The 23,018-nt window shown below is 37.8% G+C and overlaps 1 protein-coding gene across 2 annotated transcripts in view; it reads right to left on the bottom strand.

Moving 5' to 3' along the window:
* Nucleotides 1-8,324: 8,324 nt before the first annotated feature.
* Nucleotides 8,325-23,018, bottom strand: part of LOC106876146 (syntaxin-7) — a 32,673-nt gene continuing 17,979 nt past the window's right edge. Inside the window, exons 7-11 of one of the 2 annotated variants that reach the window (XM_014924570.2) lie at nucleotides 21,974-22,045; nucleotides 19,277-19,402; nucleotides 18,073-18,145; nucleotides 17,353-17,435; nucleotides 8,325-10,368 (exon numbers count right to left, since the gene is read on the bottom strand). In XM_014924570.2, coding sequence (XP_014780056.1) covers nucleotides 10,273-10,368; nucleotides 17,353-17,435; nucleotides 18,073-18,145; nucleotides 19,277-19,402; nucleotides 21,974-22,045 — 450 coding nt within the window. In that variant the 3' untranslated portion in view covers nucleotides 8,325-10,272. Of the gene's footprint in view, nucleotides 10,369-15,964; nucleotides 16,088-17,352; nucleotides 17,436-18,072; nucleotides 18,146-19,276; nucleotides 19,403-21,973; nucleotides 22,046-23,018 lie in introns of those variants that run through there. The other variant, XM_014924569.2, reaches the window with a different exon arrangement.

The following is a 23,018-nucleotide window of genomic DNA, read 5'->3' as shown; positions in this document are numbered from 1 at the left end:
TATATAAATAAAACAGCCTAGTATCAAGGAGTTTATCTTACTTCATGTGACAGATGTAACTTCTCTCTACAAGGTAGCTATTAAAATAGTTAAGAGGACAAGGCAGTGAGAGATAAGTATCAGGATCATAAATATTCTTCTGTCTTTATAATCACTATATTTCACTATGTCTATGTATAAATATGTGTATATATATCTATACTTAAATATTTTACATGACTATATGACAACAGTCTCTGACTGTGTGAGGAGAAAAAAAATCATACAATTCCAACCTGTAACACGTGCAGCTTGAATGATTCACTCGAACACATGCATAACATATCCCTACCTTTATAATTGTAACTGCATCAATAAAACAATTAAATTATTGATAAAACTGGTTTACAAAAATTTTTTTTTGATATGAGGCAAGGATGTGAATTTACTAATTTACTAATTTTGATGTGGTGAATTCAATTTTCTGAACAGCTTTGTTCTATCACTTTTATTTGCTAGGGACAGGGAGATCATCTGAGTGGGGAACAGGTCTTATAGCTAAGGGAAGGTTGGGATATTTGATCTTTCTTCTAGAAGAAGCATTGAAACCTGTTATATTTCTTAAACAAAAATAATCATCTGCACGGCTTCATGGCTCTCTCTGGACCATCGGGACAGCAAAGTTGATGGCTACTTTCTTGCTGTTAAACCATGCAGTTAGTCCATTGTAGCAGGGTTTACAACAGATGTGTGAGGCCCAGGATTTGTCCTGATCTCCAATTTTACAGTCAAAATGATGAAAGTAAACAGTTCTCAGGAGGGAAGTAATTGTTTGGTGCTGTGCAACTGTTATGAAATCCCCACATATGTAGCAGAATGAATTTACCTTGTTGATGCATCTTCAGTGTTTTGAAGTGCCTGGAGCCATTGTAGAGATATGTATCATATGTATCACAAAAATCTGGAAAAAAAAAAAAAAAATTGATCATATATATGGTTACGTGTTGCAAAATCACAATAATGTATGTCACAAAATCTAGAGGTGATGAGTGAAAACTGGTTTTGTATCTGAAATCAGCACCCTAAAATTAGGTTAGAACAACTATTTTTATGTTTGCCTCTGTTTCTCTATAAACCAGTGTAATTGTTGACAATTTACATTAACCTAATAAATATATATTTGATTTAAAAGAAACAATATCTAAAAAAAAAAATTCTGCCTGAACAAATACTAACTATTGAAACAATGAATTAATTATGAAAGCAGGTCTAGTCCACTACTATTTGTTTTACAATGTTCTATTGTCAAATGATGGTTCTTTTGAATATCACATGTGATACAACAAGATAATGGAGCAGATATAGAAGTAAAGAACATAACATAGTTCATTTATAGTAAAGATCCTGATAGTTGCTAATGGGTTACAGATGTGTGGTTACTGATCATTGTTAGCTGTCTCTCTGTTTATAACCACACTGCTTCTTTCCTTTTTCAAATATGTTTGAAAACCATGTCTCTTACTCTTGTTCACCATTCACCTCTATCCCCATCTTTAACCATCTGTCACTTTTCTCTCATAATCTTATAAACTCATACACCCACCATTCCAGATTCTTTATATTCTCTCTTAGGCTCACCTTGTATCTTGAGATTATATTCTGACACCTTGTCACCACCATCTTTGTCTTCTTTCCAGCTATTTCCACCCATGTCATATAATGCAGGATAGCCATATATTTTCTCTCTAGCAAGACATCTATGCCTGTTCCTCTTTCATATATATCAACCTCTCAATACCAGGTATAAAGCCACTCTCCTCTCTACTATGGTCCAACTCAGTCAAGGAAGCATTTTTGCCTAGCAAATTACTTACCATATTTGCTAGTGCTGGTATCTTAAAAAAAAGAAACAAAAAACAAAACAATACTCTGTAAAGTGGTCGGTATTATGAAGGACATCCATCCACAGAAACCATATCAAAGCGTACATTAGAGCTTGATACTGTCTTCTGACTCATTGGATCCCATTGAACCATCCATCCCATGCCAGCTTGGAAAAGTGAATGTTAAATGATGATGATGATAATTAAATTGGCCGGTGCTAGGTTAAACTGAAACCCTTACATTCATTATTTTTATTTCTCTACGGATCAACTATGTTCTGTAGAACCACACAATTTACTAACAAACATATTTTAACAAAGAAAGAAGCAGACTGCAGGGTAGTTGTAAACTTGATTAAAAAGGAATGCAGAAAGGATTGCAATGTAATGCTGCTGCTGATCTGGCTGCAAATATGGTATGTCAGCTGACTTAGTTTAAATTGCAAAGCAAGTTTGTGGATGTGAGTTCATCTCATTGAACATCACTGAATATAGTCAACCTTTTATGGCAATTCACTACATATCAAATATTCTCTATTCCAATTTGTTTTAATTTTAGGTAACCTTGTGAGTGGATTTGGTGGATGGAAACTAAAAGAAGCCTGAAGGTGGTGAGCTGGCAGAAACGTTAGCACGCTGGGCGAAATGCTTAGCGGTATTTCATCTGCTGCTATGTTCTGAGTTCTAATTCCAATGAGGTCGACTTTGCCTTTCATCCTTTCGGGGTCGATTAAATAAGTACCAGTTACACACTGGGGTCGATGTAATCGACTTAATCCGTTTGTCTGTGCTTGCTTGTCCCCTCTGTGTGTAGCCCCTTGTGGGCAGTAAAGAAATAAGGAAACTAAAAGAAGCCCATCATATATGTATGTATACATGTGTGTCTGTATTTCTCAAGTCTACATGCGTCTGCTTGTTTGCAGACAATGGCTTTGTAAATAGTGTCATTTGCTTGCAGTCCACTACAAAAACACATCTGGGCTTCTTCACAAGTGATGTGTCACAGGACATCACCATCATCAACATCGTCGTTTAACATCCACCTTCCATGCTAGCATGGGTGGGACAGTTTCACAAGAGCCGGTCAGGCAGAAGCCTGCACCAGACTTCTGTGATTGTTTTGGCAGGATTTTTACCGCTGGATGCCTTTCTTAACACCAACCACTTTACAGTGTGGACTGGGTGCTTTTAAGTGGCACCTGCACTGATAGAGTCACCAAGTACTTGCAAGACAAAAAAAAACTTTAAGAGGGGAGGAGGCATTGGAGGAGCTGATCTTGTGTCAGGTGATGAAAGGTTATAGTGAGACAGAGAGACAGAAACAGGTGTCTTGCTGTAGAGGAGGTCCAAGGCTACCCGACTGGAGAGAGAGAGAGAGAGAGAGAGATCAGGAATGAAGACAGAAACCGGTGTGCTACTGCAAAGGAAATATGTGGTTACCCAACCTGAGGGAGGTGCAGGAGAGAGAGAGAGAGAAAATAGGAGACTACAGGATGGAGATGGCGGCAAAATGCTGGGCATACTCACAAGGAACAGAGATCAGAATATAAATGGGATGGTTGAGTAAAGAAAGAAAGAGAGATAGATGGTGGAAAGTACCAGGGCATACCCTTGAGGTTCGAAACACTATAAGTGGTAGGATATTGTGAAGGAAGAATGATTAAAGAGTGCAGAGGGAGGGGAAAAGTGGCGAAAACTTAGGTATATATAGAGTCGGAGGGCTACTGGATAACAATGATACAGAGGAACAGGGCCATGAGAACAGGATTGAGAGCTAGGATTAGTGTATGAAGGAGGAAATATGAGGAAGAGATGTGGAGATGTAGATTAGTTTGTTGGGATAAGGTGAGTGAAAAGCTTTCTGTGGGTGGAACTCACAGGTTGGGGACTAGCAGAGCACAATGATACAGTGGTACAGGGCCAAGAGGTGGGGAGTGGGAGGTAAGCATAGTGTATGAAGTAGAAATGTGAGGAAGAGAAGAGATGTAGAAATATAGTTTGGTTTGTTGTGGTAGAGTGTGTGAGAAGTTTTCTTAAGTGTGGATGGGACACAGACCGCTTCTAGAACTCAGTTTTGCTGACATGGGCGGGTCTTCTCTACAACTTCCTATTGCTGTACATCACGGTCCATTGTCATTTCCTCCGTGAGGCCCAACAATCTGAGATTGGTCCTTACCACTTCATCCCACGTCTTCCTGGGTTTCCCTCTTCTGTGGGCATCATCCACTTTCAGTGATCTGCACTTCTTTAAGCAGCTGTCCTCATTCATATGCATCACATGTCCAAACCAGCATAGTCTTCTCTCTTGTATGCTACATCTCATTCCTCTTGTGCTCAACTTTTCTCTCAATACATTTGCACTTTGCCGTATATGTGCACTGATGTTGCACATTCAATGGAGCAAACTACTTTCATTTCTCTCCAGTCTATGCATGTCTTCTGCATTCAGAACCCATGTCTCACTATCATGGAATATATCTGTTCGCACACAAGCATCATATAGTCTACCTTTCACTCTGAGAAAGAGTCCTTTTGTTGCCAACAGAGGTAATAGCTCTCTGAACTACCCCCACCCAATTCTTATTCTAGAAGCAATACTTTCAGAGCATCCTCCACCATTGTTAATTTGGTCACTTAGGTAACAGAAACTATCTACAATCTCAAGAAAGCCTCTTGGGTATTTGAGAGAATCTAAGTCCTGTGTGCTTATTGTTCCTGCACATGTCACATACAAAGATGACTTTATCTGTTTATCTACCCGTGATTCCACTGCACCTCTAATGTGTCCATAATTTACACTGGGTGAAACCAATGGAATTTCTTCCAACTCCTTTCCTACATACTGAGCAGGGGCCAACAACTTTGGTTTTAGCTAGGTTAACTTTAAGGCCCTTTGATTCCAGTTTTTTTTTCCATACCTGGAATTATTCTCCAATTCGAGAAAGCTCATCAGCATACAGCAGTTCCCATAGTCACCCAGTTTTGAATTCCTCTGTTATGGCCTGGCGGACTATAATGAATAAGAGTGGGCTGAGAACTGAGCCCCGGTAAACCCCTACCTGTATGCTAAATTCATCAATGTATTCATGGCCGATTCTCACCTTACTGACAGCACCTCTGTACATGCTTATAAAGCTTTAGCAAGCCACTTCTCCATGCCTAACTTCCTTAGAGACCACCATTTAACAGAATGGGGAGCTTTCTCCAGGTTGACGAAGGTGAAGTACAATGGCTTACTTTTGGCCAAGTACTTTCCCTGCAGCTGTCTCACGAGGAAGATGGCATCTGTGGTACTCTTCCTAGGTACAAAACCAAACTGCATCTCATCTAGTTTAGATTGAAACAACTACAGAGGTATTAAATTGCTTGACCAAGTCATTAAGATTACTCTCAGTAACTTTCATAACTTGGCCTAGCAATTTAATACCTCTGTAGTTGTTTCTATCTAAGGAATCACCTTTCCCCTTGTAGCAGCTAACTATAATACTACTACTACACCAGTCATTGGGGATGGTGCCTAACTATACGGGTGACTAAGCTGTATCCTACACCACTTGAAATTTTAATCCTCTTAGCAGTGATTTCTGATGGCCCAGGGGCTTCCTCTGTTTTCATATCCTTAATTGTCTTATCTATTATGCTATCAACTCTGATAGCTGGTCCCTCAATTGGCTTGATATTTGGTAAACTCTCCTTCTCCCATTCATTTTCCACATTTAGTAACCTTTCATAGTGGCACTTCCATGCATCTTTCTTCTCTGAGTCACTAAGTGCAAGCATACCATTATACATTCGCACACATTTCTCACCTGCCACATCTCTATTTTCTCTGAGACACTGCTTTGCAATCCTGAATACCTCATGCTGTAGAACATTTGCAAATCTCTTACCTTCAGCTACTCCTTTTGCTATATATATGATGCCCAGCTGCCCCTTTCATTACCTGATATAATTCTCTGCTTCCACCATCTTTCCAGGCCTGTCTTTTATAGCACTGTCAACCTCATTACTCCACCACCATGTCACCCTTAATCTAACTGCGATTTTGCACCAACCACAGATTTCATCCATAGCCCTCAGAAAATTGTCCTACAGGATCTTCCAATTGTCCTCTAAGCTATATGTCCCCAACTCTTACTCTCTTTTGTCAGAAGCTTCCATTAGTAAATCTCTAAATTTTTGTCTATTTGCTGGGTCTTTGAGCTTCCATAGTCTTTTTTCAGATTGGTTTATTTCTCCAAGTCTTTCTAGCTGGAATGTATTTTAAATATATGATAGACACTGGGAACGGACATTGAGTAAAGGCCTTGTGCAAACAAAGTTTTACACACTACATAGCTAGATGGGCTCAGAAGAAAAACCAGGACCTTTGTAAATAAAAGGCTCATTCAAATGGTGTTGCTTGTTTCATATATAACCATGTCTGGGCCGCTTGTTGCTTAATAGACTGGGAGATTATTACCTCATTTGGAAACAGGTGGGAGAAGAGCATCTGGCTGTGGAAAAACATGAGCATGGAAAAAGAAATTGACAATTATCTGGATGATAGCATTAAATGTTTCGTATGTGTATTTGGTGTGCAAGATTCTCGATGTGAATACGTGTGTTGAAAGAAATACTATTAAACCTTGGGAGAGGCATTATGCCGGTAATAAACACACGCACTGGTTTATTACCGGCATAATGCCTCTCCCAAGGTTTAATAGCATTAAATGTGTTTCAACATAATTTTTGGAGAAAAAAATAAGAAGTTAAGTTACTTAACAGTTTTTGAAATGAAACAAGTTTAAGATATACTTGCTTATGATGGAAATCATAGCTGACATAATCATAAGAATGGACACTAGTATATGCCCACAATATGCATGTCTGGGAGGTAAAATAGTAACAGACACACGTTTAACAAAGACATAATTGTTCGAGGTAGGCACAGTTTGGCTGAATGGATAATAAGTTTGTTTTGAAACCATGAAGTTACAGGTTCAGTCACACTACATGGCATTTTGGAGAAAACATCACTTTCTATAACTTATGAATAAAATTGGTGAGATGGAAACTGAATAGAAGCCTGTAGGTTGGATTGTACCTGTAATTCAAAAGGTTCGGCTTTGTCTGCATCATGTTGATTCTGCCTAAGAACTTCATTAAGAGTACACATATTTGTGGAATATTCAGCCACTTAAATGTTAATTGAGGAGCTGGTAATGGATTTAATCGAATAACAGAAATCCATCACCACTAGTTGTCCATAATGTACCCTGTTTAATGGTATGAAACTAATGGGCAAACTGCAGGACTTTTTGACTTGTAAACCAAATAAAAAAAATTCTAAATTTTTTTAGTAGTGGACCCTGCCTGAGGACAAGCCATGTCTCTTGTGACCCACTTCTTATAAAAGGTTGCTCATGCTTGGTATAAAAGATGCATGGGTATATTAGACAAATCCCAATTTCAGTAGTGCATATGGCAGGAAAAGCTCTTAGTGCATGTAATATAGGCTCCACTTTGTAGTGAAAGCATGTGGCTGAGAGGTTAGTTTGTTTGGCTCATGATCAGAAAGCTGTGAGCTCGATTCCCAGCAGTACCTTGTCCTTGAGTAAGACACATTATTTCATGTTGCTCCAGTCCAATCAGATAGCAAAAATGAGTAGTACCTGTATTTCAAAGGACCGGCCTTGTCACATTCTGTGTCACGCTGAATCTCCGAGAACTACGTTAATAGTATGCGTGTCTGTGGAGTGCTCAGCTACTCGCATGTTAATTTCATGAGTAGGCCGTTAATTAAACCCTCATTGTCGTAACCAACTGCCAGTTTATAGGCCTAACTTTGTATACAGGACCAAGGGTGATTTTTTCTTTCAAGACATTCCTTCGGTCTTATATGCCCTCAGATACAGTAATTGACTTGTTATTATGACTATGTGCAGTTTCTTTGCAGAGACATGTAATATTTCAATTCTGATTGTGGCCGACTCTTTGCAGAGACATGTAATATTTCAATTCTGGTTAGGTGCCGACTCCTCTACACATGGTGCTCCTTTCCACAGAATGTTATTCAAATGATTAAGAAAAATTCATTCATATTCTACAACTGCTCCTTATCAGATGATAAGAAGCATTCCAATCATAACAATTTCATATGAAGAAGGAAATCTGGCAGCTATTTCTTGCAAGTTGAGCAACCATGTAGAAAGTTCCTCACAATATATCAAAACCAGTTGGTATGCATTGACATCTTATATGAGGAAAAAATATTGTTAGGCAATGATACAGCAGGCATATAAGTCAAAAGTTTCATCTGCCAGAAAAGCTATTCAACCTAGGTCACTCTTACTTTCTCTCCTGTATCTTGTGCTGTTATGAAACAACTTGAAATTGTCAATTCTCTCTCTTACATACATGTAGTTATGTGTAAATTTCACATTTTAAAACTTATCAAAGAAATAAAAACACTGAAATATATAACGATTTTAAAAGCAGCAGTTCATATGAAAATATGAACTTTATTAACATAAATTCAATATTTTGTTATATATATATATATAATTACATACACATACATGTGATTGTATGTATATATGTATTTTTGACACAAATGTATCTGTATATGGTTTCATTGTTCATTGTTATGTGACTGTATAAATGTGTAAGATAAAAATGTAGAAATCACTTCACTATGCGTTTGGATTTTGTTGCTTCTTGTTGTTTTTCTGAGTTTGTATATTTGGTCATTCAAAAAATAATAATGTTGATGATTTCTCAAAGAGGCACAAAGCCATGAATTTGGGAAGAGGGTATGATGAATTAAATCAACACCAGTAGTCAACTGGTATTTCATTTTTATTTTCTCCAGAAAGATTAAGGTCAAATTTGACCTTGTTAACGTATGATCTCAGAACAATACAGCAAAGCGTATAGCATGATCTGCACTGGCTATCAGTTGCTATGAAAACAATAGGAATAATAATCCTTTCTATTATAGGTACAAGGCCTGAAATTTGGGGGATGGGGTTAGCTGATTAAATCAACCCTAATGCTTGATTAGTACTTATTTTATTAACTGAGAGGATAAAAGGCAAAGTTAACCTTGGCAGAATTTGAACTCAGAACATAAAAATCTGATGAAATGCTGTTAAGCATTTTGTATGGTATGCTAACAATTCTGTCAGCTCAATACTTTAATAGCAGTTTTAAATTTGACACAAGGACAATAATAGTGAGAGGAATAAGTCAATTACATTCATCCTAGTACTTGACAGATACTTTATTTTATTGATTGCAGAGGGATGAAAAGTAAAGTCAACTTTGGATGAATTTGAACTTATAAAGTACAAGGTTATATTTTTAACTGTGAAAGTCAAAGCCCTTGACACAAAGGGCCTTGACTAAATATCACAAGATATTTTTTTATCTGGTGCTCTATAATTCTGCCATTCACTGTACTCTCTGATAGAAATATTTCTAACATTGGAACAAGATAATTTGATAGGTGAGGGTACAGTTGATTAAATAGATCCAGGACATGACTGGATCTAGTTAAGTTTTTTTAATTGATATCACATGGCATTTGAACTTCAATAATAATAATAATCCTTTCTGCTATAGGCACAAGACCTGAAATTCTGGGAGAGGGGACTATTTAATTTCAGTAACCTTAGAGCTCAACTGGTACCTATTTCACTGACCCTGAAAAAAATGAAAGGCAAAGTTGACCTTGGCGGAATTTGAACTCAGAATGTAAAGAATTAGAAGAAATGCCACTAAGCATTTTGTACAAATGACTAACAGTTCTGCCAGCTTGCTGCAATAATAATAATAATAATAATAATAATAATAATAGTAATAACAAAAATAATTTTTCAAGATAAACTGAAGAGATATATAAAGATATATTCAATACATATGAGAAGTATCCATGTATGAGTGTGCATGCATAATGTGTGTTTGTGTTTGTGCATATGCATGTAACATATATACATATGTGTGTGTGCACACACAAACACATAATTGTGGCTTGGACAAGGTTTTCAACAATCACATTGTCAAAGTAATTTTATTTTCATTGTTCAATTAAATTTGCAAAATTTTTTTTTTATCTTGTAAAAAAAAAAAAAAACTGAGTTTTTTAGCTGTTGCTGATGCAGCCAACAATTTGTTTTTAGAATTATATGTTTGATGTAACATGATGTGATATGCAGTTGTCCATGTGTGTGTCTGAAACTGGATGCATGTGCAACCACAAGTGTATAGGAATTGGTATACAATTGTGTCTGTGTGTATACCAACTAATAGATGTGTACTTAGCAGCGACACAGAGGAAGGAGGAGGGGAGACAGTATGAGGGACAGTGAAACTGTGTTACAGTGTCCACCACCACAACCATCATCACAGTTCACATCCAGTTTTTGGTCTATTTCTGTAGAGTGAAGTATATAATGATACCTAAAACAACGAGAATCACCACCACTATCAGCAGCAGCAGACATAACTTCTTACGGTACTTTTTCTGGAAAAGAGAACAATAAGATTATTCATTTTTATACATACTTGGAATGGAGGGAGTGAAAACAAACTAGGGAAGAGTCATGATATGAGGGATCAGGGAGGATTCACATAATGACAAACAAGTGTTAGCAAAAGTAATAGTTGTACAATCGCAGGTTAGCTCTGATAGAACAATCTCATGGCACACAGGTAGCTATTTGAATGCGGTACGATTCCATAGATTCATCTTTCAAATTATATCAGGTCTCTGCCTAACTGATGACTATACTGCATGCTACAATGTACAGTGATGAATCGTAATAAAGAGTAAAGTGTGAACGTCTACACACATTTCTCTCTCTCTCTCTCTCTCTCTCTCTCTCTCTCTCTCTCCACTTGACAATCTATTTCTACCTATTTCAGGCTCCTTCACATAGATTTTGGTGGCAACCACAGCAAAAGTAAGCAAGGACTGTCACAGCAATGCATTTGTTGTCCTACCCTAGGGAAGTAGCTACAACATTTGTTAGGATTGGTCAGAATTGCTGGGGTGTGACTACAAAGACAAATGCTAGAGCAAGATGGATGCTACAGCATGGCCACAGACGTAAAGTAGTTAGAAGTATTAAGGTGACAAGGGTCCTACAGTATAGCTAAATACTGATGCTTAATCATACAAAAGTTCATGGTAAACTCAAATCCACAGAAAGCAGAGAAATGGTGGAGTAAATGACAGCTGACAGGGAGCAATAATCAAAGAGTAAAAATATAGATTATACCCTCCATACCACACAAACCCCAATTATTAGAGCAACCATTAAGATAAGTCTTCCTTTCATTTATTACAGTGACTTCTGTTCCATTGAACACAAATGGCCATCATCGTCCTCTTTAAACACCCATTTTCCATGCTGGCATAGGTTGGATGGTTTGACAGGGTCGAGGGACTGCAAATTGCCTTGTTTACTTTGGCATGGTTTCTAAAGCTGGTTCCTAATACCAACCATTGTTTTGAGTGCTTTTTTTCCCCATGGCACTAGCACTTGTGAGGTCACCATGCTGATTGCATGATTAAGATTTTCCCCAATTGAACTGGACTACAGTAGAAAGAGAAGCAGCTTTATGAGACAAAAATTTAAAGTAGGAAAGAAGGAGCCAGAATAGAATAGGCTTCTTACAATGGAGGAGCTACATAACTACTGACTAGGTTACATTTCTTTCTATTACATATTTTGATTCACATCAGAAGACTTGTTGCTACTTTTCCATCTAAAATTCTTTACAAACACATTTAACGAATGTATTCTGTGGCAAACTTATATTTACCAAGTCAAAAGAGAAACACAAGGGTTATGCTTCTTCTTTTAATATTGGTATGTTCAAGCTGATACAGATTAAGCACAGCACAACAATGTTTACGATGATCAAGTATTAAGACAATAGAATACTCTTAAATTTTGAATACAATGAAATATGAGCTAGTAACAGTAAATGAGATTTATGAACATACATGCCTACTCACACAACTGTACCAGAAAAGAGCACATCCACATTCACAGAGACATATCCCTACATTCACACACACACATTAAATGTTGGTGTTTGATATATAATCACGTGTGTGATTATATATATATATACACACACATATACATAAATGCTAACATGTCTAAGAGTAACATATCCATATGTACATGCCTATATACAGACCTGTAAGCACATCTTATTTTCTTTTGTTTCAGTCACTGGACAGCAGCCATGCTGGGGTACCGCTTTCAGGGATTTTAGTCAAGTGAATTGACCCCAGTACTTTTTCTTTTTAAGCCAGGCAACATATTCTCTTAGTATTTTATGCCAAAGGCCAACGTGCTAAGTTATGGCAACATAAACAAACCAATACCGGTTGTCAAGCAATAATAGTGGAGGACAAACAAAAACACATTTACGACAGGTTTCTTTCAATTCCTGTGAACCAAATCTGCTCACAAGACTTGGGTTGGCCCAGGGCCATGGGTAAAAAGACACTTGCCCTAAGTGTCCTGCAGTGGGACTGAATTCAGTGCCATGTGACTGGGAAGCAAATTTAACACACAACCACGCTTTAATTTTAAATGAACAAAAATGGAAGGACAATTCAGGTGAACTGAAAATGTAACTTCACTTCTCTCCACCTCTTTCTCAGTTGCATACACTTATGCATACATCATAAGATAATTATTCACTTAATACCATTTACATTACGTCCACAATGTAGTTATCTCCCTTGCATTCATTACCTAAAATGTGTAACACTCAGCCACTCTCCGTTCACACACCCAATACATTTCAGCATTCTTCACAGATCTTCCACATCCAATGCTCCATGTCTCAATACCACATAGACTGCCAAATCTTAACATAGGCTTCATATAACAGTCTACCTTTCACGTGGATAGGTAGATAAATAGACAGATATAGAGAGATGCTTTTGTTGCCAACAAAGGTAACAGTGTCCTGAATTTCTTCCAGCCCTTTCTTAATTCAACTATCATTTCTTTACAACCATATCAACATTAAATAAATGATGACTCAAGTACAAATCATCTACTTTATCTAGTATGCCATCTAAACAGTTGAAAGACTTTAAGGTATAAAGTCCTTCGTCAAGTCCGGCTGAGCAATTTATTCTGATCAAAGAACAAATATGAAAATACAAGGTAAATATGTTGGCACAAACATGAGTGTGTATTAAAGAAAAAAGTAAGAGTTTGCTTTGCAAGTACAAGGTACCAGGTTTGATTACCCTATGTGGATCCTTGAGTAGGTATCTTTTACTATGATTCTGAGTTGACTAAAATCTTGTGCACAGAATATGGTACACACAAACTGCATGGAAGCCCATCATTGTTTTTAGCATCTACTTTTCCATGATTACATAAGCTGGATGTCTTTCCTGTTGCCAACCCTCACCTGTTTCCAAGTAAGGTAATATTTCCTCAAGGCCAGATATATTTCCATGGAATATCAGAAATGAATGACATTGCTTGTATGATAGTGAAACACACACAACTTGTCAGTTTCTGTCTATCAAATCCACTCATAAGGTTTTGGTCGGTCCACTAAGAAGACATGTGCTCAAAGTGTCATGCAGTGGGACTGAACCTGAAACCATGTGGTTGGAAAGCAAACTTCTTAATCATACAGTCATATCTGTGCCGACAATGGGTCTTCTCCAGTATAAGGTCCCATCAGCAGTTGCGAGCCTTTGTCATCTTTGAGAGGTTCAGTTGTCTGAGACCAGCTTTCACTGCTTTTTCCTATACCTTCCTTGGTCTTTTTATTCTGCAGGTTCCTTCCACATGAATCTTCTTTACCCAACTACTGTGCAACGTCTATCTCTGTGCATCTTTTGGCAATGTACAACAGCAAGATAACTAAAACAGGTGGTCTTAATAGTCTCCTACAGTACTGTTTGTTCCCCATGGAGTTGCAGATACTTTAGCGTTACTATCATCAGAAACATGGCAGTTCAATGATTGCCTGTAACAACTGTTGCTATTGTTTGCTGGTTGATATAAATCCCAGAGTCGTGGGTACCTTTTAATGTTAGAAAATGTATCTACTTGGATCTAGTTCACCTTGATGAATGATGAAGGAATAAGACTTGAAGTGTTGGAGAAGTTGGTTGGTAAGTGATAAGTTGGTAGCTGGTGAGGACTGAGAAGTTGCAATTCTTGGGAATGAACTGAAAGATCAGGAAAGATTCTTGTAGGGAGAACAGCATGTATAAGGGCTAGTACTGGAGCACAAAACTTAGGGGAAATAGAAGGGATATCAGTACCTTTCTTGAACTGAAGTGACTGGAGGTTTAGCACTTGGCATGTATATGTACAGAATGGACTGAAGAAGAAACACTATGACTATAAGCAAATTGTGCAAAATGCAATAATGTATTTATCTTCCTCTTGTTTCAGTCATTGGACTGTAGCCATGCTGGGGCAACACCTTGAAAGGTTTTGAGTGAACCAGTTCCAGTCTTTATCTTTTAACACTATTGATCTCTTTGCCAAACTGCTAAGTTACAGGGACATAAACAAAGCAACATCAGTTGTCAAGCAATAGTGAGAGTAGTGGGGGGACAAACACATATGCATGCCTACATGTATGTGTGTGCATGCATGCACACATGATAGGCTTCTTTCAGTTTCCACCTACCAAATCCACTCACAAAGTTTTGGTTGACTTAGGATACTTACCCAAGGTGCCATGCAGAAGGACTGACCCAAGGAACCTAGTGATTGGGAAGCAAATTTACCACACAGCCACCTGTGCCTTAAAAAAAAAATTACCTAACAAGCATGGGATCCAAACCTACACCCACATTCATGATCTAGAAAATTCAATGTTCTGATTGAGCCTGGCATCTTGGATTATTTGGCAATCCTGATATAAATATTCATCATCATCATTTAACAGAATATATATTTTTAAATGTTTAGTTAAGAGAGAGTTGAACCCATGACATTCACAAAGGTTCTGAAACTGATGAGATTGATAATTCAAAATCCATTTCCCCATCCTTGCATAGGTCAGATTGAGTTTGTTGAGTGGTAAAAAAAAGACATAGTGAAGATACAAGACACCTGTGGGTTAGAGACTGAAGTAGGTTGACGAGTCTTTGTCAATCTGCCATATGGCTTCTTTTTGTATGCAATCTAAGGTGTTTGCTTGTGCAGCAACACAAACTAGATGTGGAAGCAGTATTTTCATTGTGGGTCTCATATGAGCTTTGCAGTGGACCTGCATCAGTTCAAAGCTGAATATTTTCTAATCCTGAAGTGGAAAACAAGCCTTTGGAATGTAGCTTTTATATTCTAAGTAAATAATCACCAGTAATTGTGCATCTGAGTATTTGTAGCAGTTTTGACATCTTTTATTGATTATTATTCAAGATGGTGAAGGTACAAGACGATTTCCTTGGTATATTCAGTAACTGTATCTTTGTGTTGTTGAAGGAGACAAAATTGCCATGCCCCCATTAGAAAAGGTTTCCAAAGTTTTAGTTCATGAAAGCAGCATACGTTTGATACAAAGTATCAAGGTTGTATATGAATGACAATTGTGTGTAGAAAGTTAAGGAGGAATGCAGAGTAATAGCTATATTGGTGAGAGTATAGTTATGGACGACAGTAAGCAGGTTGGTAATATACAAACGGGGAAAATGTGGAACCATAACTAAACATTAGGACATACTAAAGCTGGTGTAGGTCAGTGTGGTGGGGGTGATTTGAATCTACAGAAACCAAGGAAGGAGAAGGACTTGAATTGTTGGAGAAGGTGATTGTTAAGTGACAGGTTGATAGTGAGAGAGACGGTGCTCTTCCTCGAAATGGAACACACAAAGTTTTGTAAGATAAGGATGGATTCCTGTGTGGATGGAATTGCATGGATAGAGAGCAGCACTGGAGCAAAATATTCAAGGGTAAATGGAAGGGATACTGTCAGTGCCTTTGTTGGATTGAAATGACTGAAGGTTTTGTACTTGATACATATATATGTACATGAGGATTGAAGAAGAGAAGTTTAAAGAAGTCTTGTGGAATTGGAGGCAAAGTGGGCAGCAAATATGGAAGCTATCTCTGCAAGTGTGTTACTTACGGAGCCATGTCGGTTGAAGAGTGATGATTAGCAGGATTCTGTAAAGTTGGTAGAGATTCTCTTGGCAAGGGACTAGAAGGATCAGAGGCAAGAGGGCTTGCAGGCTGTGCGATGCACAAAAAGTGTGCTGTTAGAATCTTTCCCCAATGAAAGGAACTGTCCAAAACCTGACCTTCATCAGGCTGTGGACCAGTTTCACATTTGTGGAAAACATGAAACATTCCAAAAAAGAAACTAAAAAACCTAAATCAATAGCAATGTTGGTTTAGATATTGCACTCTGCCCTTCCAGGGTTCCTATCAATAATGTGATTTACAATAAAAATAATTCAGCATTTGATGTAACTTATTTGGTATGTAAAGCAACAAAGGCTTGTTTAAGTCTTAAGGACCAAACATTAGCTTGTTTTAAAATTCTATTCCCAACAGCTGCTTCTATTTTATACTCCTTACTCATACACATACTTAAAGCTCTTTCATACAATAATTTCTCAATCACCTATCATTCTTACAATATCTCCCACTAAACACTTCAAAAATAATTGTACATTTATATTAACATGTTTCTGTACACCCAAATGTGAAAATACCTCCACTGTAGTAATTATCTCCAAAGAGAAATTCTCATAGACAATGTATGAGGAAACTTATTGAACTGGGTTGTGAATGGTATTAACGAACTGTAGGACATTTCTGCATCATTATGCTTTGTCAGAATGACACAGAATCCTTTATTCTTAGGTCACTAGCCTTACCAATAAGTACTGTTCTTATATGTGAACAGCAAATAAATTTGCTGGCATGTACAAAGCTTTGTCAAGCTGGAATTAATTAAAGCACACTAACTTAGTGTGCCTTTAATAAACACACATTGAACTGGGCTAGATAAGCGTTTGTTAGTTCTGGTGTTAAGTAACTGAAAGTGTCCAGCTTTAGAAAACACTATATTAGAAAACAGTCTCTGAAAGATCTGGACACTATGACTGAAAGATAGAATAATAACTCAACAGCTTATCCAGTCAGCTTCAGTGCATTAATTACTTCAATCTCAGACCTACAATTCTTGCTTCTCCAGAACCACAGTCCCTGTGTGTTTTATCTTTAGTCTCCAACAAATAAAACAGAAGATTAACCAACCCTTTTCATCTATTACAAATTAACTCTGGGCTCGCTTGAGATAGCTATAGGCTCTAACCCACTTCTTTCTTAGATAAATAAAGGGAGAAATTGAAAAGAAAAAGCAAAAAGTATAGAAGGAATTTCATGCATTAGTATTGACAATCAAGATAGTGACATATAAGAAAATAAATGAAACCATCATGCCACTGGCTAAAACTGCTTTCTGGTTAACAAAATATCATAAAACCCACCTGATGTGATGCAGCTTTAGTTAACTGCTGCATTCCACTCTCAACTCGTGAATATCCATTGTCTACATTGGCTTCAATGGAATCTGGAAAATAGCAAAAAGTTATTTAATATTTTGTTTTTGTATTTGGTTTGCAAGATTTTTGATGTGAATTTGTGCATTGAAACAGATTTTGTTGTATCTTGGGAGCGTTGTATCTTGCCTATAGTAAAAACAAGCACTGGTTCTATTTCAGTTATCTGCCAATTGCTCAACTATTTAACCAATTAACAAATTGATTGACCTGAAGCTGATCTGAAATGGAGAGTGCATATTCATTGAAGTTGCAATGAAAGGCCTTTGATAAACATAACTGATTGATAAAACCGAATGTTTAATCAAACAATTAGTTAATTGATAAAATAGTTAACCAAATGACAAATAATGAAGAAGTGAAATAAATCCAGTGCACGTGCTTATTATTTAATGATACTTTATAAATTTTCATGACTGAAATAAATAGTACACAGTATGCTCTGTGAAGTGCATGGCATTAGGAAGGCCATCAAGCCATAGAAACCATGCCAAAGCAGACAGTCAAGCTTGGCACAGTCTTCTGACTCACTGGCCTCTGTCAAACTATCTAACTCATGCTGACACGGGTTGGACGGCTTGACAGAAACTTGCAAGCCAGAGGACAGCATTCTATGACATAAGACAAAGAAAAACAGATGAAATTCACCTATTACGTCTCCCTGTTCATGGATCAAGGTCCCAAGTTCTCGAAAGATTTCATTCACATCCAGAATGTCACCCTACAAAACACAGAAGCAACAATACAGTAATTAAATTGATTTGAGTACGTTTGTAAATATGAATCTCTTTATTAGTTTCAGCTAATGGACTTTAGCCATACCAGGGCACCATATTATATCAAAGAAAATATTCCCATACATATTTCTTAATGCAGAAAGTAAAATGAACGTTGGCACGAGGGGAGAAAACTCTGTGATATAAATATCCACAGGTATTTCTGTTCAGGTCCCAGTCAACATGATTTCCATTTATATATCAAAATCTCTTTTCCATGCTGGGATGAGTTGCCTAGTTCAACATGAACAGACGAGACAGAGAGCTGCATCAAACTCCAATGTCTGCTTCAGCATGATTTCAACAGCTGGTCTTCCTAATGCCAACCACTTTAGAGTGTATTCAAACATTGTTGTAGCAACGTTTCTGCCAACAAAATTTCTCTCCAAGTTTCGGTAAATGCTAAAATATGGTTGTTCAAAGTACTGTACAATGTAATTAAACCAGAAAATGTATGGTAGTGAGGCAAGCTTCTTAACTACAGTCATATGCATCAATGTAGTGGAGTGATCTAAATAATTTAAAATCACTTCAATGTCCACTTTACCATGGTTGCATGGATCAGACGAAATTTGTTGAGGTAAATTTTCTACAGCTTTTCTATACCCATCACATTGCTTTTCCTCAACTGATTCCAAGCAAAATAATACCTTCTGTAGTTATTTGAATATGAACAGCACAATGGCCAGATATGTCTTCGTGACAGATGATACTTTTTGTGAAGGTAATGATTGACAAGAATAGCACAATGTCACAGGCAAGAAAATAGATGCCACCCAACCTACACACACAACAGGCTTCAGTTTCCACCTGCCAAATTCACCCATGAAGCTTTGGATGGCAGAGGACTATAAAAAGACATATAGCCAAGGTGCCACACAGTTAGGACTGAACCTGAATCCATATGGTTGGGAAGCAAACTTCTTAACCGAGAAAAAGTACACAACTCAATCACGTAGTTTCAGGTTTAAAATGGTGAGTGAGCCTCTATAAAATACTGTGTGTAAGGGTATTATGTTTGGGGGAAATATGAAAGCATTGTTTGGGATTTTGTGTGTATGTGTGTGGTGTCCCACCTCCAGCTGTCTTATCCTCTCTTCTCTCTCAAGGATCAAGGCTGTGTCTTCTTCAATAATTTCCTGTTGCTGCATCAACTGTTCTTCTCGCTGTTGTCGCTGTAGTAGGGATTCCTGGTCATCATCCTAGGGAAGAGAGAGAGAGAAAAACTCAACACCATGACATTATAGAAAAGCAGCCACACACACAAATACTTCACAAAAGTACTATACAAGTATTACAACACATATGCATACATAGATACACATGCAGAAACTAAGATTAATGCCACCTACAACATGTGGTACAATAAATTACATGTTCAGTTATTGGGTGGATGTACATTAGTTTGCAGAACAACCAGAGTAACATGGAGTGTGAGTAACCTTGATGTGATTTCTGTTTCCAACTGAAGCAACTTCATTTTACTATTGTGACTCAGAGCATCATTGGGAATAGTATATCTCATTATCTCCTCGCCATTAAATTTTTATAAATTTTTGTATGTAGTTAATCAAAATTTCATGGAGCTTAACTTCGCTTTTCAATCCATCAGATCGTAGTACCCACTTCCACAGCAACAAAAGAAAACTGGATTTGTGGTTGATATTTGTAGAACAGTACAGGAAAATTTCAGTTATTTCCCTTGTTTCAAGTTTCCCAATAAAGTATCCCACCACCTGGGGATACCTATTAAGGGGATGAGTATCCAATGGATGGGAGGGAGTGAGCAATAAATGAGTAGGGAGGGGGAAGAAGCATACAAATACACACATATGTACAGTGTGTGTGTCTTCCTAAACATTGGTATATAATATATAACTTTATCATTATCATTTGTTAGCCAATGCTAGCCTGAGTTTGATTAATATATTACTGAAGCATTGTTTTACAGATGGATGCCAATGGTCTGTTATTTCACGTCACTAAAGACACCAAAAAGTGGATGATTTGTCGACTTTCGTAGAGGGTAAATGTAAACAAGCATACATGATGAGATTCTTTCAGTTTCTATCAACGAAATTCACATACAAGTTGGTCTGGAGTTAAAGACATGTGCTTAAGGTGCTGAAGTTTTAGTTCTCATAGTTGGACAAGTCAAAGGATAAGAGAAACAAAAATCCTAAATGGAAGTAAATCCAAAAGTTGGAAAGTCACAAAGTAAACTTAGTGAAAGTTTTGGAGTTAACTGTGAAGAAGACAGAACTACAGCAATCAGGAAGGTGACCGTGCTCAATATGTAAAAATTAGGAATAGGTAGGAGTTACAAACCAAACACAAAAAGTGCAGGGAGATCACAGACAGGTTGACAACAAAAGCTCTCAAGTAGATGCACAGTAATAGTTAGCAGAAGAGCACCTATGAAATATATTCTTTCCAATGATCAGAAGATTAATGGCTTTTATTACCTAATTGAACTAACTAGCAGTAGAGGTGGGTATTCTGAAAGCATAAGTAGCTGGAATAAGAGCGAGAAGGGAAAATTTCAGAGAACTGTTACCGCTGCTGGTAACAAAGGGTTTCTGTCTCTGAGTGAAGGACAGATTGAACAAGGCTTGTGTATCATCATCATCGTCATCATCATCATCGTTTAACGTCCGCTTTCCATGCTAGCATGGGTTGGACGATTTGACTGAGGACTGGTGAAACCGGATGGCAACACCAGGCTCCAGAAGGGCAATATTGCATGGCAGCAAAACATGGACAACGAATGTGGAGGATGTATGAAGTTTTGGAAAGAAATGACAGCTTGATCAGCTGGATGTGTAATATTTATGTGCAGGAATGAAGGAGAAAGAGAGAAAAAGAAAAAAGAAACTGGATGAATGACAAATTAAATGTAGTTCACTAGAGAGAAGACTGCACTGCTACGGATGCAAATGAAGGCTGATAGTTGGAGTGAGCAGTGGCAAGCTATTTAAGAAGAAGGGAGGAGTTGTTGGCACATCGAGGGTTCCAGTTGATCCGATCAACGGAACAGCCTGCTCGTGAAATTAACGTGCAAGTGGCTGAGCACTCCTCAGACACTTGTACCCTTAACGTAGTTCTTGGGGATATTCAGCGTGACACAGTATGACAAGGCTGACCCTTTGAATTACAGGCACAACAGAAACAGGAAGAAAGAGTGAGAGAAATTTGTGGTGAAAGAGTACAGCAGGGTTCGCCACCATTCCCTGCCGGAGCCTCGTGGAGCTTTATGTGTTTTCGCTCAATAAACACTCACAACGCCCGGTCTGGGAATCGAAACCGCTATCCTATGACCACGAGTCCGCTGCCCTAACCACTGGGCCATTGCACCTCCATGAAGACGGGAGTAACAGAGGAGAAAGACCTAAGAAAATAAGAGATTTGCTGGAAGCTGATTTCAGAGTGAGCTTCATGAAGGAGATATGAAAGGACTACCACAATAAGATTGCTTGAAAAACACTCATTCAACCTATGCAATCATAAAAAAGCTGATGTAAGCATGATATCTATATTTCACACAATTTGCCAACTATATTCCATTCACAAGGTTTCATTCAACTTCAGGCTAAAGCAGAAGAGACTTGCCCAAGATACTATACAGTGGAAAGAAATCCAGAATCTCATGGTTGCAAGCTAAACTTCTTAACCACATGGCCACACCTGCACTATGTGTGTGTGTGTGTACATATATTCTCTCTTTATCAGCTTTTTCCTTCTTCAAGCAAGATTTCATCAAACAAGGTACTTACCTCAAAATCGATTAGACTCTCTCCTGGCGGGGGTCGCAGTGGTTTTGCTGTTCGCACCTTCTCGGCTGCTTTCTACACACAGGAAACAACATAACAGATTAGTCAAAATGGCAACAATAACTTTTAACAAGAACAACACTACATTTTGTGAGAGTGTTATAGTCATTAATGACCTCAGAAGAGTATCTAACTGGTATTTATTTTATTGATCCCATAAAGATGAAAGTGAAGCCAACCCTGGTGGAATATACACTCAATATAACTAAATACAGGACCTAATGATATAATGCAAGGCATTTTTCCAATTCCCTCTATAAATTAGCAGAAACCATTTATATGAGTGGTTGGCGTTAGGAAGGGCATCCAGCTGTAGAAACTCTGCCAAATCAGATTGGAGCCCGGTGTAGCCATCTGGTTTCACTAGTCCTCAATCAAATCATCCAACCCATGCTAGCATGGAAAGCGGACGTTAAATGACGATGATGATGATGATGTAAATAGCACCACTTGAGCATGATCGTTACCAGCGTCACCTTCCTGGCACGTGAAAAGACATTCGAGCGAGATCGTTGCCAGTGCCGCAGGACTGGCTCCTGTGCAGGTGGCACGTAAAATTCACCATTTTGAACGTGGCCATTGCCAGTATCGCCTGACTGGCCTTCGTGCCAGTGGCACGTAAAAGCACCCACTATACTCTCGGAGTGTTTGGCATTAGGAAGGGCATCCAGCTGTAGAAACTCTGCCAAATCAGATTGGAGCCTATGCTGTCTGAGTGTTTTATACTGTGTACTGCACATGTATTTTCATTGTTGCCTTTACTTGCCTTACTGCTGCTTTTTGTCCCTTCATTTCCAATGAGTTGCAGTGTATCTGAGCATTGTATACAATAAAATTGTTATGTATAATGTTATAATCTGTATACCACAAATATTACTATAATATATATAATAATCCAACAAATCTGTATACTATAGATATACAGACCCCCTGTATATCAAGCATTATTGAAATAGTTGGAGAGAAAAAGAAAAAAAAAAAAAAAAAA

This window comes from Octopus bimaculoides, chromosome 5 (genome assembly GCF_001194135.2).
Source record: "Octopus bimaculoides isolate UCB-OBI-ISO-001 chromosome 5, ASM119413v2, whole genome shotgun sequence".
Taxonomy (NCBI): Eukaryota; Metazoa; Mollusca; class Cephalopoda; order Octopoda; family Octopodidae; genus Octopus; species Octopus bimaculoides.
Note: the sequence above shows the minus strand (reverse complement) of the source record. Positions and strands in the feature narration are given on the sequence as shown.